The 17,485-nt window shown below is 39.8% G+C and overlaps 1 protein-coding gene across 1 annotated transcript in view; it reads right to left on the bottom strand.

Annotated features, from left to right (window-relative positions):
• The window catches only part of PPARGC1A (PPARG coactivator 1 alpha), a 462,550-nt gene extending 459,060 nt beyond the window's left edge, over nucleotides 1-3,490 (bottom strand). Inside the window, exon 1 of the mRNA XM_021710391.1 lies at nucleotides 3,423-3,490. Coding sequence (XP_021566066.1) covers nucleotides 3,423-3,440 — 18 coding nt within the window. The 5' untranslated portion in view covers nucleotides 3,441-3,490. The remainder of the gene's footprint in view (nucleotides 1-3,422) is intronic.
• Nucleotides 3,491-17,485: the final 13,995 nt, after the last annotated feature.

Here is a 17,485-nt window from a genome sequence, read left to right as displayed (position 1 = left end):
TCCAATTATTGAAATTCCATAGTGTATTTAATTATGCAATTATCTTATTGTATTAACAAGTGCTAGAGCACAGGAGCAGTTGCAGAGATTTTTACAGTTTGGAAGTGCAGAATGTATTCTTTCCTTCAGCTGATTACTTCTCATAAATCCATCCATTTTTTTTCAGGGATTATGGAAATGATCCTATTTTTGAACCACTTCATTCAGAAATCTAAAGCAAATCAGGTCTCCAACTCTTGCCACTCCGATTTTTAAGTCTGACCCCACACAGACTGGGTATATTTCAGGGGAAAATGTCTGCAAATATACATCATTTTTGTTTCCATGTATCACTTTAGGTTCTTTTCCTTTTTGAAATTCAAACAAATATAATATAAATACAAATTTAAGAAGGTGTTGTACAAATTACATGTTTTCAATGATGCAAACACAAATACATTCTTGTTCATTTGCTTAATAAGGATTTATCCCAAAGGGTGCATGTGTCAGACTGTAAAACCCAGAGTACTCCATCAAAACACCTAAAATAGGTCTGCTGTGTTACTATTATGCATTTCTATTTGCCTCAGTTACTTCAGCAAATATGAAATGTAATCATGCAAAATTAAACATTCCATACATTTTCTATTCATTCTCTAACACTCTCCCTATACCCTGAAATAGGCTATCATACTTTCAAGTTTAAGGGGACAAAAAAGTGAATCAAATTTCTTGTTTCTGAAAGCATTACATGTAATAGGTCTTTTTACTTAGGGCTTTTCATCTAAGAATCACCGGGCTCTTTACACATAAAACATAATTAATCCATATAATCTGCTACATCTCTACCCAATGGGAATCCTCCTTGCTGATGGAGAAGCCATACCTGCATTCTCCCAGCTGAAATTTAGTCCAGGTTTTCAGAAATGATGTTTCACTAACTTGTGCATGAGCAAGAGGCATAGTCAGACAAGGAAACTGATTTCCTTCTCCCAAACAGGTCATAGTTAAGAACACAGAACACAGACCTTGGACCCCGATTGCCTGATATTTCAATCTCAGTTTTGCAACCTTTTCACTATGAGATGATGGATTAGGTGGCTTAGCTTCCCTGTGCTTCAGGGTTTGCAGTGGTAAAACTGGGGTAATAGTAACACCTATCCCACAGGGTTGCTAGGTGAATGAAATGAGTTCATACATGTGAATCACTGAGACTATAGCCTTAATGGCATAAATGCCATTACCTTGCCCTGTACACATATGACCTGATACCTTTCCAAGTCATTTCCCAACAATTACATCGTTAGAAGTAGATGCTACTATTCCCATTTTACAGATGAAGAAAGTGAAATTCCGAGAGGGCTACCAGCAGTCAGGACTTGAACTCCTGAACCTAGACTAGCATATCTTCACTATTCCTCTCTATATCCAGTACAAACTGACTTGGTGGCCCAGACAGTTCCCTGCTTATTTTGTAAAGGGGTAGGGGGTCTTGTTTGAAAGGAGACATGGCAAGCACTCGTTGCCAAGGCCTGCTTTGCATAACAAAAAAGATCCAGATCGGCAGGAGACACATCAACAAGACTGCCGTAATCATGATTTCTGCTAACTATGAAATGAAAGTTAATTTCATGCCTTGCATTCACAGACAAAAAGGTTCAGAGCTGTTTAAATTCTCTTCAGCCCAATGACAGTTAGTAAACAGGAGGCTTCGTGTTCTAATGCTTGAAATCACCCTTCGTATCTCAATATATTATTTATGCACTCAGCTTAAAATAAACAGCAACTCCGAAGTAGGTGAGTGGTCTCATTTAGTACGAACTTTTTTTTTCACTCTGACAGTTACTTTAAAACATCTGTAAACAACCTTAATTCACTTCTAACGAATTAGTAGGCTACTGCTGTGTCTACAGGAGGCAAGCAGGTTGTATTATTAACCAAAACAACTTTCTCCCTGTCAATCATCTGCACCTCACAGAAGGATGTGGGCTTTGCTGTCTCGTTACTCAAACCCATCCATGGGCGCACGTGATTCCAGGCGATTTCTTCAGAGGTCATTTTCTTCAGTACCTTTGATTAGATCTCTTGACTGCGAGCTGCAGAAGGGGGCCTGGAGAAGGTAGCTTCTCAGTGCTGCTTGTTAAGAAAGACATAGACAAATGAGAACCTTTCCAGAGGGGTAAAGAGTTTAGAAACCATGGCAAGGAGCTCTTGTTGAGGGAAAGAGACCGCTCTAGGGAGCCCCAACAGGCATCACCAAATACTTGAAAGAGTATCACTTTGGAGGAAGAAGACTTGTTCTTTGCAGGTGTGAATAGCAAAATCAAGACCCAAGGGTGGAGATACATAGAAGGTGGATGTGGGTTCAACCTGAGAAAGAATGCTATAACCGTCAAAGTGCTTGCAAGTTTCGACTTCTGCCTATAGAGGCTCTGAGACACCAGTCAGATGGAACCCTTAAAAGTGATCAAAAAGTAGCACTCCATGAGACATGTAAGAACCCTTCAGACATAGATACTACAGCCCCATGAATCCCAGGGTTAGTCCCTAAAATAGACTTCAATTAACGGTCCCAATCCTTCTTTAACTTCTCTATGGTAGAAGTTTTTAAAGGGTGACAGCTACCCTTTAAAGGAACAAAAAAAAATCATGGGTTAAGCATTGGACATATAGCCAGCCAATGTATGGTTGTACACACAACTCCAGGGCGTTGGTCGACTTAGAAAAATAAAAAAAGACATGCCATCCAATGGAGAAAATCAACTGAAGCAGTTGCTTTAGGATTGTACAGTCTCTGTCTGCTCTCTGGCTTTGTGGTTCGCAGCCTTTGTCATTCCATGGGTAAGAGGCAATTCCCAAGTCATCTGGAGTGTTACCCGGTTAAAGAAGGGTGATCCACCCTGAGCTCACCATTCTTGTTGGCTTTCTCCCCTCTGATCCAAGTCTGGAAACACAATACTGAGCAAACTGTCTAATCGATTTTCATCATTAACAAAACATCGCTCACCTCAATGAAACATTCAGTCTCTCCCTGAAACCAACTGTTTCTCTGAGACACAAACTGATTGCTTAAAACACAAGTTACGCACAATTCAAAAAGAAAGGGAGAGAGAGGAGGAGGGAGAGAAATAAAGACACCTTGCATTTATATCCAGGATTTATATCAACATTTTTATATAATAGGCAGACATATATTTTTTCAAATTATCTAGTAAGCATTTTTCTAATTTGGGAGGTAAGGGAGGAGGTGGATTTTCTATATGCAGCATATTGACAAAACATTAGAGACTGCAGAAATATTAAATTCCTCAAGGGAAGTCAGATGACCAACATTCAAATGTGAAACATGGTGATACCGATTTCCTGATATGGCAAGAACAGACATCTGGTATTTGCACTTTGGAAAAACAAAAAATAACATGACAATAATGTGTTATACTTACAAAGTACCCTTCATCCATGGGGCTCCAATTTTACCAATATTAGTTCACTGATTTTCGCAAAAAACCTGAAAGGCAGAGGGTAAGTTTGTGTTACCCCCACTTCGCAGATGGGGATATTGACATACAATAGGGTAATAAATTATTAGTCAGTTATGATGAGAATTCAGCAATGGTAGAACAAGAATTACAACTTTGGTCTTTCCCAACACAGCGTGTCTTGACCACCCATCTTTCCCTTAGGGACTGATATTTCCCGTGCCATTTTCACCACAATCTCAGCATATTAAACATATTTTAGGGCAAGACAGTAATGAATGCAACCTCTTGTCCTTATGAGTCCAGACACCAATACCCTTTAATACCAAAGAACAGGTTGAAAAAACTTCCTCATATCCAGTTTAAAACATAGAGAAAAATTCAGATTGACAAAATGTAACCATCCAACTAAAATTTGGCCTGAAAATAATGTTACTACTGTTCAGTTTGTTATATACTTATGTTCACATTTTAGCATATGGACTTGTCTTTAAAAAATATTCCAAGGAAGTCTGAATACTTTAGAAGTAATTTTGCTAACAAAATTTTTAGAAGGGTATATTTTTAACAATCCTTTCTAGGACACCCATCCTTCCTACCACTCTCAGGCCATTTATTCAAGCATTGAAAAAATAATCAATATTTATCAAGTTCCTACTATGTATAAGTTTAGCACTGCATGTGGTTTCTTGAAGGATACCAAACTGTATATGACACAGGTCCTACCATCAAAAAAATTGTAATTTTATGGTCCAATAATTGTATTACCATGACTACCACTCTTATCAAAAATTCTCCAGAGAAATCTGTTTGGGGACATTCCTGGTAAGTCACAGACACCAATCCCAGAAGAAGAGACCCTTCAAAAAAGATGAGTTTGGGTTCTGTTTATGAGCCATGTTATTTGGGATTACAAAAATGCTAAAAGATGGAATCTCCCTAAAACTGTCTGCCCCAGAGTTTTCCCAAAGCCCATGATTTGAAGGTCATGATCTTCCACTACTGTCTCTTTAACCCCTTCAACCACACTGACCTTTTTACTCTTCCTCAGATACCCAACACATGCCCACCTCAGAAACTCTGCCCTTCCAATTATTCCCTTTGCTTGGGACAATCTTGTGGCAGTGCTTCCAAAGCTTACTCCTTCCCTTTCATCAGGTCTCTGTTCAAATAACTGCTCACAGAGGTCTCCCTGACCGTCTACCTAAAGTGCAGTCATGCCCTGCATAGTGACGTTTTGGTGGATGACAGATCACATATGTGACAGTGGTCTCAGCCGGGCACAGTGGCTCAAGCCTGTAATACCAGTACTTTGAGAGGCTGAGGTGAGAGGATTGCCTGAGTCCAGGGGTTCAAGATCAGCCTGGGCAACTTGGTGAGACCTCATCTTTACAATAAATCAAAAAATTAGCTGGGCACAGTGGGCACATGCCTGTAGTTCCAGCTACTTGGAAGATCGAGACGGAAGGATTGCCTGGGCCCAGCAGGTTGAGGCTGCAGTGGCCATGAGCATGCCACTGCACTCTAGCCTGGACAACAGAGTGAGACTCTGACTCAAAAAAAAAAAAAAGATTAAAACTCCATACCCTATTTTTACTGTACTTTCCTATGCTTAGGTACCCAAATACTTATCATCGTCCTATAATTGCCTACAGTATTCAGTATAGTCTCATGCTGTTCAGGGGCAATAGGTGAAAGCACCCCACGAATATAGATTACATTCATAAATCGCAGCATTAAACTGGGTTCTCTTCCTTTCTCCTGTATCTCCTTTTTCTCTCACTGAGATACTGTTATCATTACTAATACATGGATTTCAATACTGGATCATAATAGATTTTTCCACCCCAAAGAAAAAAGTTAAAACTTCACAAGCACTCAGTGAAGTGTTTCTAAAAAATATAACAGACACAGTTTTTACCATTTTTCCTTCTCATGATTGCTCAAGCAAGCTAGGTGACCTTGTTCTTTGACCAGTTCTGCTGTGAGCCCTCACCTTTTCCTCCCCCGGGGCCTGTGGTTCCCAAGGGTGAAATAAGGAAGCACAAGAAGCTTAATTCTGAGGTCCCTTTCAGTTCAGAAACTAGGGAGATCAACGGATAGGTGATAGGCCAAATTATATTCATATTTTTACAACTTCTGATTTAATAGCACTTACTAAGTATAAGCTTATCTCAAAGGTAGCAAGGTCATCATTTCAGACTAAGCAAAGTAGGAATCCCATAGGGAGAATTTGATTATCTAAGTCCATCTACAAGGATGCCGATTTCGGACAAACACCACAGACATCATTGGAAACACATTCACCCACCCCCTACTTTCACCCCACCAACATATGACAGACATGCAAAAAAAGATGCCATATCAGCTGTTTCCAGCATCTTGAGTCACAGACACTTCACTCGGGTCTCTAAACAGATTTCTTGTTTACTTGCACGTTAATAAAACTCACACCTTCGCCAGTCAGAATTTTCCCCCACGCATCTGAACATCCAAAGAGATTTAGAAGCAATTAACATTCACAAGTAACAGAGCAATCAACATGGGAATCACTAATGGGACTGGACAGAATCCAAAAGCTGATATGAGGATAATAGTGAGTCCCTGACATAGGTTATGGTGTTAATTCTGGAGGGCAGAGTTGTGGTATGTTTTCAATAGCTTTGTGGGGCTGCTGTCACAATCACATACGCCTCTTCTATATATGGTTCTTCACCCCCCTACGACATACCTTTTTTTTTAAACTGCTATCGAAAAGAAGGCATTTTTGCATCATTATAATACAACCTCTAGCATTAATGGTATATATTGAATCCAAGTTTATTTTTAAATTGCCTACCTGACAAAAATGTTAAAATGTCATTTTTCCCCACTTTGGGTCTCTAGACTATCTTCACCCGTTAGCTCTCGTAGCTAGAGGCCACAAAAATAATAGCTATGAATTTCCACCTTGACGCTTCCCCAATAAGTTTTGCCACTTGCTTGTGCGCACATGGGTTCATACATCCCTCGTAAATAGGAAGACGCAGACATTCCTATTCCAACGCACTATATGCTTGCATCTTTGTCAGTTTCCCTGACCTGTTTTCATCAAAATCACTCCAGAAATCAGCACATCACCACAACCCCCTTTTCACCCCACTGGATAACAGAGAATGTTCCCATTGCTCCTCTTCCTGCCTTCCATTTTATAGCCTTCATCTCTCATCACTACAGTCCGTCAAAAATGCCAACACCGGGCAAATCTCTTTCCCCTAGCACCACATTCTTGAATCCCTGCCCTGGCATTCCTTTTCTCTCGGCCCACAGAGTAAATGGTTCAACCTTCAGAGCTTCTAACCTCTCCAGACCCACATACACCCCAATGCTCAGGTACCCTCCCAGCCCTTCTCCTGGTCATTCGGTTTCCCTAGGGACCAAGACACTCATCTCTGGTTACAGGACACCTTCCCTTTTCCATAGGGATGCTCAGCCTCCCGCAGGCGGAGAACCTGGTCTATTTTCATTTTTTACTTCGGATGTAATTAACCACAGTCTATTATGATTTGCTTTATTCAGTGTGGCCTAAAGAAATAAATTTGTTTTAAGGAAGGGCTTTTAATGTTTTCAACCTCTTTAACATTAAACATGAATATGTAATTGAATAAATAGCGCTTCTTTTGATTATGCTGTGTTTCTGGTTATTCTATCTCATCCATGCTTTCTTCCATTTCTTTCTCCTTTTATTTGGCTATTTCTGGCTATCAAAGGGCCCCTTCTTTCTTAAAGATACAGCTTTGTGATTTTTTTCTCCACCTCTCCACCCCCAACACACATCATTATGAAAGTGTATCCCCCTTTTAAAGCTTTGGTTTATTCTCTGAACACAATCAGCTACTGATACACAATCTGCCACCAAAAAGCTGTGTGTGCTAAAAGCCTGTCTTGACAAAGATTTTATACAACAGGATCCAAATTAAAGGGAAGTTATCAACAGACTCATACTTAAGAATCCCTCACTTTATCACTGGGCTAAGCAGTTTAATATTCCCATTGCAGCCCTGAAGCTGGAAGACTCAGCCTCTAAGACATACCTCCTCACCTCCCCAGCCCACCTCCACCCCCCATCAGAGCCTCCCATCTTGTGACTCCCTACCCACCCTCAGTAGCAGCATTTGAGATTAAAGTGCTTCTGGTGCTGTGGTAATCCAATCAGGGCTGAGTGTGCTTCCATTTCTACCAGTCCTCAGAAAACATTCTGGCAGAATGCCTTTCAACTACACTCTGCATTCCATGCAGGTCCTGTGCTCATTCTGGCAACTCCATAGAAGTGAAGGTAGCCCTGCAAGGAGCCGACTTCATCTGACTTCCTAAACCACAGACATCAGAAGCACTTCTGCCATGAAGGTGTGGGGAGAGGGATGAAAGTCTGACTGTATCACTGACAGGTGAGGAGGGGAAAGGGCAAAGGCAAATAGAATTTTTTTGTTTTTAACTTCAAAGATTAAAGAAAATATATTTTTCAATCCTTTGTCCTGACCTAGGCACCAATCAAAATATTCCACCCAACCTATTTATTAATCAACGCTTTCCAGGGGTCCTTCACCTTTCTAGGTCCTTTGGCTATCTGACGAAATCTGTGGACTCCTTCCAAGATTGGTTTATAAAAGATTACAAAGGAGATTAATTATATTGAAATACCTTTCCATCTCTAGTTAAGAAGCCCAGCAGGGTGTGGTTTTAGCAGATAGCAGCTATCTGGATTTTTTTTGTAACTTGGGATTTCTGTAGAAGAGATCTGTGCTGGGCAAGTGATAAACTATGGTAGAATACACAAAGTGGTGACTTTACACACTGCCCCCAAGGCTGTACACCTTCCCACACATCAGATTTTGTAGCTGAATCTGCCTTGCAGACAGTCTCATGTTCATGAACACAGGCATTTCAATACGTGCTACAATGGAATAGTGAAGAATGTAGACTGCCCTCATTTACAGTCCTAAGTAGATTTTAACTGCTCCTGAGAAAAAAGTCAATGAATAAAGAAAGCAATTTGAGGGCTTTTGGAAAGTAGAAGTAATGATAGAAAACTTGTATTTGACAATTTATTCTTTCCCTAAATATTTACTGAGCACCTACTCCAGGCTTCCTGTAGTGTACAAATGACCTAAAGACCTTTACCATGAAGGAGTTCACATCCAAATGTGGGCAGACACTCTGTAAGCAAATAAATATCAAACAAGTAAACGAGTGAGTACATGTCCAGCAGGGGAAAATAACTATGGAGAAAAACGTAACAAAAGAGGAGAGAGGGTGCAAAGATGCTTGTCATATTTCATATGACGTTTATCTCCCATTTCATGTCAATAAATATTTGTTGCTAAGCTCCTATTGTTTCAGGCAATAGACTGTGCCTACACATGTGTGAGTGTATTGTATGTATGTATATACATGTATTATACATATATAAATATGTGTGTATATATAGCATGTAAATATATATGCATGTGTCAAATATATATATATATTTGGCCCTTGAACAAAACAGATTTGAACTGTTCGAGTCCACTTATACTTGGATTTTTTTCAGTAAAACTTACACCAAGCGTGCCTGCCTCTCTGTTCCTCTTCCACCTCTGCCATGCAAGACAGCAAGACCAACCCCTCCATGTCCCCCTCCTCCTCCTCCACCTACTCAATATGAAAACAAGAACAAGATGTTTATGATGATCCACTTCCAGTTAATGAATAGTAAATATGTTTTCTCCTCCTTACGACTTTCTTAATAACATTTTCCTTTCTCTACCTTACTTTATTGTAAGAATACAAAATACACACTGATATCAATAATACAACACACAAAATATGTATTAACTGACTATGTTGTCAGTAAAGCTTCCAGTCAACAGTAGGCTATTAGTAGTTTTGAGGAGTCAAAAGTTATACTTGAACTGGATGGGGGTCGCCATCCTTAACCCCAGTGTTGTTAAAGGGTCAAGTGCATATAGATATTCACATGAATAAACCACATAAATTCCAGTTATGTGCACGTAAAGGGCATGCAAAATCTCCACCAAGAGAGGTCTGAATACAAGAGTAAAAAGGGGGCAGTGGTGACTGTGCTTGCTGTGCTGAAGGATGTGAGCATTGGCAGTATCAAGAGTCTTGACAGTAGGCCACTGTGACTCTGTGTCCAATGCTTACCTCACCAAGTGCCAGAAGCAAGTTATAAACATTGCCTCTTTGAGTTTCAGGGTCTTTATCTTCAGCATGAGGGTCTCAGGTTGCCATGGGGTTCAAACACAGTGCCCAGCACAGTGCCTCGTACTAAAAAATAGACACGTAGATCCTTGCCTCACTCATCTTATTATCCAGGAATAAAAAGCGCAACAGAAATGCAGAAGCCTCAAACAAAGACCATGCTCCCAGAGCAAGAACTGCTTTTACTTATTTATTTTCTCTGTTTTTGTGACCAAATGAATCTGGGGAATATCATCAGGTGTTACTTCAAAAAAAAAAGATGCAGGACATACCCTTGAGGAATTTGGAACTGGCATCCAATTCCTGAACAAAACCCAAAATCCACAGGCCATAAGAGATAAGATCGACAAGTGGGACCTCATTAAACTGACAAACTTCTGCAAAGCCAAAGAAACCATCAAGAGAGCAGGGAGACAGCCTACAGACTGGGAAAAAGTATTTGCCAACTCCATGTCTGACAAAGGTTTAACATCTTGGATCTACAAGGAACTCAAACGTGCTGAAAAGAAAAAAACAAACAACCCCATTATAAAATGGGCAAAAGATATGAACAGACACTTCTCAAAGGAAAACATCCGAGCAGCCAGACAACAGACACATGAAAAAATGTTCAACCTCACTAATCATCAGGGAGATGAAATCAAAACCACACTGAAATACCACTTAACTACAGTCAGAATGGCAATTATCAACAACTCAAAAAATAACAGTTGCTGGAGAGGGTGTGGTGAAAAGGGAAAACTTCAACACTGTTGGTGGGAGTGCAAACTAGTGCAACCTCTGTGGAAAACAGTGTGGCAATTCCTAAAAGCTCTAAATACCAACCTCCCATATGACCCCACAATCCCCCTACTGGGAATATACCCTGAAGAACTCAAATCACTCTATCAAAAAGACACCTGCACATGTATGTTTATCACAGCATTGTTCACAATAGCAAGAACCTGGAATCAACCATGCTGTCCATCAAAAGAGGACTGGATTTTAAAAATGTGGTACAGAACCGGGCTTGGTGGCTCAGCCTGTAATCCCGTGCCTTTGGGAGGCTGAGGTGAGTGGATTGCCTGAGCCCGCGGGTTCAAGACCCACCTGGGCAGCGAGACTTCATCTCTACAATAAATCAAAAAATCAGCTGGGTGTGGTAGCACATGCCTGTAATTTCGGCTACTTGGAAGGCTGAGGCGGAAGGATCGCCGGAGCCCAGCAGGTCGAGGCTGTGGTGGCCGGGAGTGGTCACTGCACTCCAGTATGGGTGACAGAGTGAGACTCCAACTCAAAAAAAAATGTGGTACATATACATGATGGAATACTACACAGCCATAAAAAAGAACAAAATCATGAATTTTGCAGCAACCTGGATGGAACTAGAGTCTATAATACTGAGTGACCTCTCACAGAAACAAAGATCTGAGTATCACATGTTCTCACTCAGATAGTGGACCTTGAATATCCATTGTAATACTATGAGAAAAGGACTGACAGTTTGGGAAACTATGGGGCAGGGAGGGGAAGGGAGGTGGGATTAACGGTAGTAATATCTGTCTGGGGACGGGGAAACACCCCTTATCAACAAGGGTCCCCGAACGAAGCATTTTTGTGTACCTAACCCTTAACTGTACCCCACAATATCACAATAAAAATATTGATATAAAAAAAAGAATCCGTCATCAAAAATCAATTAAGTTTTAGAAACAACAAAGAAAGGAAGTAGCACAGTTCTCTTTACTGCAGGCATTCTCATACTTTAATATGCTAATGTGTATCATATATCTCCATGAAATGTCAAGAACATTTGACTGCTTCCCCGATGTATTTGACCAGTGGAACTCTTTGCCATGAAAAAATCCTATGTGACTGTTATTCTATGGAACAGACTTTGGGAAATGTGTGTTTACGAAAAGAACAAATACATCAAAAGATAAGGAATATACACCCTGTTTGGTTCTGATGTGGTCTGAGGGCTTCTTTGAAAAAGCAGATGTGGGTGTATTTCCTGTGAACCAAGAAAGCCTAGTACCAGTGTTTCCTATTCACAGAACCACAGCAACTTCTCCTGCTTTTCCTAGAAAAGAAGTCATTATTCTGGGACCTCAGTGCATTTGGGGGAAATGTCAACAACATCTGAACACTCCTCATTCCCTTGGACAGGTAATTCCACTATTTTCTGCAATAAATGGATCCTGAAAACAAGTTTTGTTAATTATTCTCTTAAAAGCCAAATCCTCTGCTGGATATGCTGGGGAGACCTTCTGCCTAAGTCGCCCTGGGTTTTCTTTATTACCCAAATGCTTCACAGTGCTGATGCATTACTTTCATAAACAGAAAATCAGTGCTGGGAGGGAAAACGAAAAGAAGTTCCATAAGGATGTGTTGATATACCAATGGTTAGCCCAAAAATTGCCTACCTGTACCTGAAGGTTTTATATATGGGGCTTTCCAGGAAGACTTAATCTTAGAACACTAGATATATCTGAGGTAGAAGAGGTAGTAAAAGGGATAACTAGGGCCAAAATGGTTCCTCGTGGGCTTAGAATTCAATTGCAGGAAGGGGGAATCCCATATGACTCACCCACATTCTAAGAGACAAAGAGAGAGAAGTAGAAGGGAGAAGGAAGGAAGGAAAAGAGAGAAGGAGGGAGGGAGGGAGGAAAGAAGGAAGGAAGGAGAAAATGAGGAAGAGAAGAAAGGAATGAAGAGAGAGAGAGCACGGGTGCAAAAGAGGCGGGTAAGCTAAAGTTGTTGAAAAGCCTAAAGTCGCAGGGAGAGGGGCCACAAGCCCACAGATTTAAATTAACCGAAATCAATACAAAAGACTTTGTGCAATGGATCAGGCATTAATAGGATTCGGACTGCTACAGCCTACAAATCAAGTACAGAACATAGCGATAGATGCTGGAGTTACTTTAGAAATGGATGTCTTGAGTAATACGAAGCTTAACTAACAGAAGCACCCTGCAGCATTTTGCACGACTGCCAGCTTGTGGCCTGGCTGGGAACAAGAGCTGCCCAGTGAGCTGCAACTTTCCACCTGAGACTAGGTGAGCCTTAACCCTCAGGTAAGTCCCTGAGAGGGTTTGTGTTACAGGAGGGAAAATGCAGCTGCTCCATGGAATCGCTTAGTAATGCAAATTATATAGGTGGAAGGTGATTCTCTGAGACCTGGGAGCTGTGGTCTTGGGTTGAGAATCAGGCTTTCATTCATTCAGTCCGTCTTTCATCAGTACTTCCAACGTGTCTGGATTTGTTGAGGGTCTTGTGGCTACTGTGATGAACGTCACCAAGTCTGTGCTCTCGAAGAGCTTACGTTCTCCCAGACAAGGTAAGTGAGGAAATAAGTACGAATTTCTGTTGTAATCAAAGAACATCAGATGTTTGTGTGGTTGCAGAGAAAAGAGGATGCTCATCTACTATTGCTGGGATTATAAACTAGTTCAACCGCTGCGAAAAACAGGATGGAGATTTCTCAAAGAAATAAAAATTGAATTACCATTTGACCCAGCAATCCACTAGGGATCTACCCATCTACTCAGAGAGAAACTGATATATAAAAAAGACCTGTACTCCCATGTTCATACTCATATGTTCACTGCAGCACTATTCACAATAGCAGAATCATGGAACCAACCTAAATGCCCACCAACATTTGACTGGATAAAGAAAATATGGTATATATATGCATATATATATATGCATATATATACCATGGAATATCATGTAGACATACAAAGAATGAAATCATGTCCTTTGCAGCAACATGGGTGGAGCTGGAGATCATCATCTAGCAAAGGGGGAGGCGAGGAAGAGAGTTAGAGTACGGAAATTACCTGTTGGGTACAATGTTCACCATCTGGGGAATGGGCCACATGAAACCCATTCCCCACCACTACACGATGTGTTCACGTAACAAACATGCATGTGTACCCAAATGGGGGAAAAGGGGCTTGAAGAAGGTAAAACAGGAAAGGAGGATGAGGGCATAGGGGCAGGGAAAATGTACTCAGAGAAGGCCTCAAAATAACAAGGAGGACCCCACCTTGCAAAGATCTGGGGAAGGAACAGTCTAGGAGGAGGGTGTGGCCATCCTCAAATTTAGCCCAGGCTACCATCTCCCCATTCCTCACTTCCATCTAAGCTTTCCACAATATTAAATTCAAAAGCACACAGACATGTTCAATTTTAAATTTTTAAATTGAATACTACGTCACTAGGAAAGTATATCCTGAAACTTGGATATTTTTAGAGTGGTCCACTTCAGTTTCCTCAAGTACATTTTTCTCTTGTTCAACCAAAAGACCCAAATAATTCAGGTACATCAACCCCCTTTAAATACCTGAAACTGCATTCATCAGCCACTTTCTAAAAATTGGATCTTACTTCAAAGCTGAATGACTTGATTACTCCCATAACAGAATACATTACGCTGATTACGGGATTATTCACGTTCCATTTCCAAGAGGTTGGACAACATTTCTCAACATTCCACCCACCAACAAACAGAGTCGTGAAAGTGGAAAATGCAGCTAATATGCAAATACACTCTATGTTCTGATATCATGATAAGATTCTTCTCCACTCTTTTTTTTTTGTACTGATGTTAAAAAAGGGAGGGGGTGGTTATTTTGGTACAATATAGCACACAGAGAATAAAAGGAAAAAGCCCCAGCAGGAAACCAAAGCCGAAATTGTTTCTATGACCTGACACACACTAAGCACTCAGTAAATATAGGTTCCTCCCTCTTTCCCCTTGAATGCTAAAACCCTGAGGGTTAATTTTTATACCAATAATTTGCCAATAAAAAATCTATTGGCTCATTTTTTTTGTAACTATCAGTCCAGTGCTGTGTTTTCAGTCTTCTAGCAATTGTTTCAGTTTCATCAATTCCTACCAGGAAGACAGACTTGAGGTGAGAAAGGGGTGAAGAGGTGGAAGTTTTCTAGGCATGATTCACTGCTGATAGATGATTAGCATTTTATGTTCAAGATAGTCAAGTTCATATTATTTAACATTTTTTTAAGTTTTGAAAAGAACACTTATTAAAAGCCAACATGAACCAGGGCATTGCAAGTTCAAATGAGCCATGAATTAGAACAAGGAGCATAACTCCACTAAACACTATTTTATTAGCTAATCAATGTGTCATTTTTCTCCTATTGACATCTACTTACTGTCAATGCGATTTCCATAAGGGCACCATCTGCATTTATAAAAGAATTATCTTTGTAGTGATATAGCAATCTACAAACAACAGTGATATTTAATTTTTCTTAGGGGATCAATTGTAGCTACATGGGTTAAAGGATTTTAACTCAGTTATGATACATGCTTTGTCCAGTTCTTAATGACACAAATTTAAGTCACTGGCCCAATGATGGCAATTAAATTAGTGGGGATTAGCCACCTCCTACCACTGATGGAATCAGAAACTCATCATAGGTGCTCTTTGGTTGGGCACAGACATCATAGATAAATGACACAAGGTGGATGCAGGGAGAAATTTGTTGAAAGAATTTCTATGGCTACCAAGTAGGACCTCAGAGAGAATAGTCTTGGTTTTACAAAGGTATATTACTTCAGCTTTGAGTTAATCCAAAAAAGCAAAATGCAGTTTGCCAGAATCAATCAAAAACAAAAATGTCACTCTTTGTTAGGATGCAAATGAATCCACTACTTATCAATTACTCCATAAATTTAATTTTAAGCAATATTTAAAAGGACTGTGATTAAGACACATCGATATATTGACAAAATAAAGCAAAACACAAACTAATATTTATACTTCATTGACTGATTCTTTAATTTGTACATATTCATGAAGTTTCTACCACAGGTCAAGTACTGTAGTAAGAACCAGGTCAAGCAAAGAGCAAAATATACCCAGTCCCTGACATCATGGAGCATACTGTCTTTTTTAAAAAGTATGTGCAAATGAACAACTGAGTAGAAATTCACCAAGTCATATTAGTGATTGAGTTAAGATATATAACTATTCTCTCTCTCTAATATAGTTTTATTGCTTTTGAAATCTAAAACATGTATTTCTTTTAAGTAATTTGATAGTGCACCAGGACCAGGAAATAATCGTTCTGGATTTGGGTTTTTGTACTTTGTTTGTTTGTATGTTTGCTTCTTGGTCATTGAAATGTCAATATTTGACATAATGAATTGAATAAATGTTAATGATTAAATTTTTGAAATGCTTTAATAAAATGAAGAGTTTTCGAGGAAATGTAAAAAAGAATGGGGGATAGAAAATGGGTCTTCTTGGAGAAGGACATGGAATCAGGGTCATTTATATCAAGTAAGTCGATAGTTATCTCTGTAGAGAATGAACATGCAAAAGAATGAACTCGGAGGTCAGACAGGTCCTACACGCTCTAAGCTCTATGACTGTGTAGTGAAAAACTTTCTACATCTCAGTTTCCTCAGACATACAAGGGAGATGTCACATGGATTAAGGAGTATAATAAAGGTCAATAGCTTGACATATAGCCCTCAATCACTGCTAGTTAGCTGCCTTCATCATCACACTACATCATCGGCATCGTCATTACCAAAATAACTCAAGGTTTGTTGTAATAAATGACAGCTTTAGTCTCTTGGTGGTAACCACAAAAGAAGCAGATAACAATATGTCCTGAGAAAACATGAACTTAATTCAGAAGTCCTCTGGTCAAATCCTAGCTCTTCCACTGTTACCTTATGCAAACTTGGATAAAGCTTCTCAGTGTCAGTTTTTCCAGGTCTAAAATGAACCTAAAAGAACGTATCTATGAGATAATATATGTGATGATTAATTTTCTATATAAACTGGGCTAGGCTATGGGGTGCCCAGATATATGGTTCAACATTATTCTGCGCATATTGGTGGAGGTGTTTCTCGGTGAGGTTAACATTGGAATCAGCAGTCTGAGTAAAGCAGATTGTTCTTCCCAATGGGAGCAGGACCCATCCAATCCGTTGAAGGCCTGAACAGAGCAAAAGGCTGAGCAAGAAGGAATTTGCTCTGTCTTCCTGATGGTCTTTGAGCTAGGACATTTGTCTTTTCCCACCTTCAGACTCAGACTGGAACTTACGCCGTCAACTATCCTGGTCCTCCTGACTTTGTCTTCATTGGCACTTATACCACTGGCTCTCCTCGTTCTCAGACCTTCAGATTACACATCTTGGGACTAAGATCAGCCTCCATAATCATGTATGTGCATGTGTGTGTGTGTATATGTGTGTGTGTGTGTGTGTGTGTGTGTGTGAGTGTGTGATATCCTATTGGCTCTGTTTCCCTGGAGAACCCTGACAAATACAATATGTTAAAAGGGACCAACATATATATTATCTCATTAAATATAAGACACAAACAATTTTGTAGGAATGTATACTCTGGCAATAGTCTATTATCAATAATCTCTTATTTTAACCACCCAGGTTAAAAATTCCCAGAAAGATCATGACCTTGAATTTCAGCTCCACCATTCACTAGATAGCTCTCTCTTAAATGCTTTAGGTTCCAATTATCTGATTAAGAAAAAGGAGAAAACAGTATATTTGTGAGAATTAGAAATTTGATGTGCAAAGTGCCCAGGAGTGGGTCTGGCACCTCAGAGATATCCACTGGTCAGTGGCTTCTATTCCTTTTGGTTAAACCACAAATCAGTATTTTCCATTTTTGGTGTGTATATTTCCACACTTTAAACTCTTAAAATGAAAAGCATTACAAATAACCTTTGGATATCTTTAAGTAATTCTTTATGATTTGGAGAAAATGTCTATACAAACATAAAATATCTGGGGT

This window comes from Carlito syrichta, unplaced genomic scaffold, assembly GCF_000164805.1.
Source record: "Carlito syrichta isolate Samal-C Ts95f unplaced genomic scaffold, Tarsius_syrichta-2.0.1 Scaffold288844, whole genome shotgun sequence".
NCBI classification, from domain to species: Eukaryota; Metazoa; Chordata; class Mammalia; order Primates; family Tarsiidae; genus Carlito; species Carlito syrichta.
Note: the sequence above shows the minus strand (reverse complement) of the source record. Positions and strands in the feature narration are given on the sequence as shown.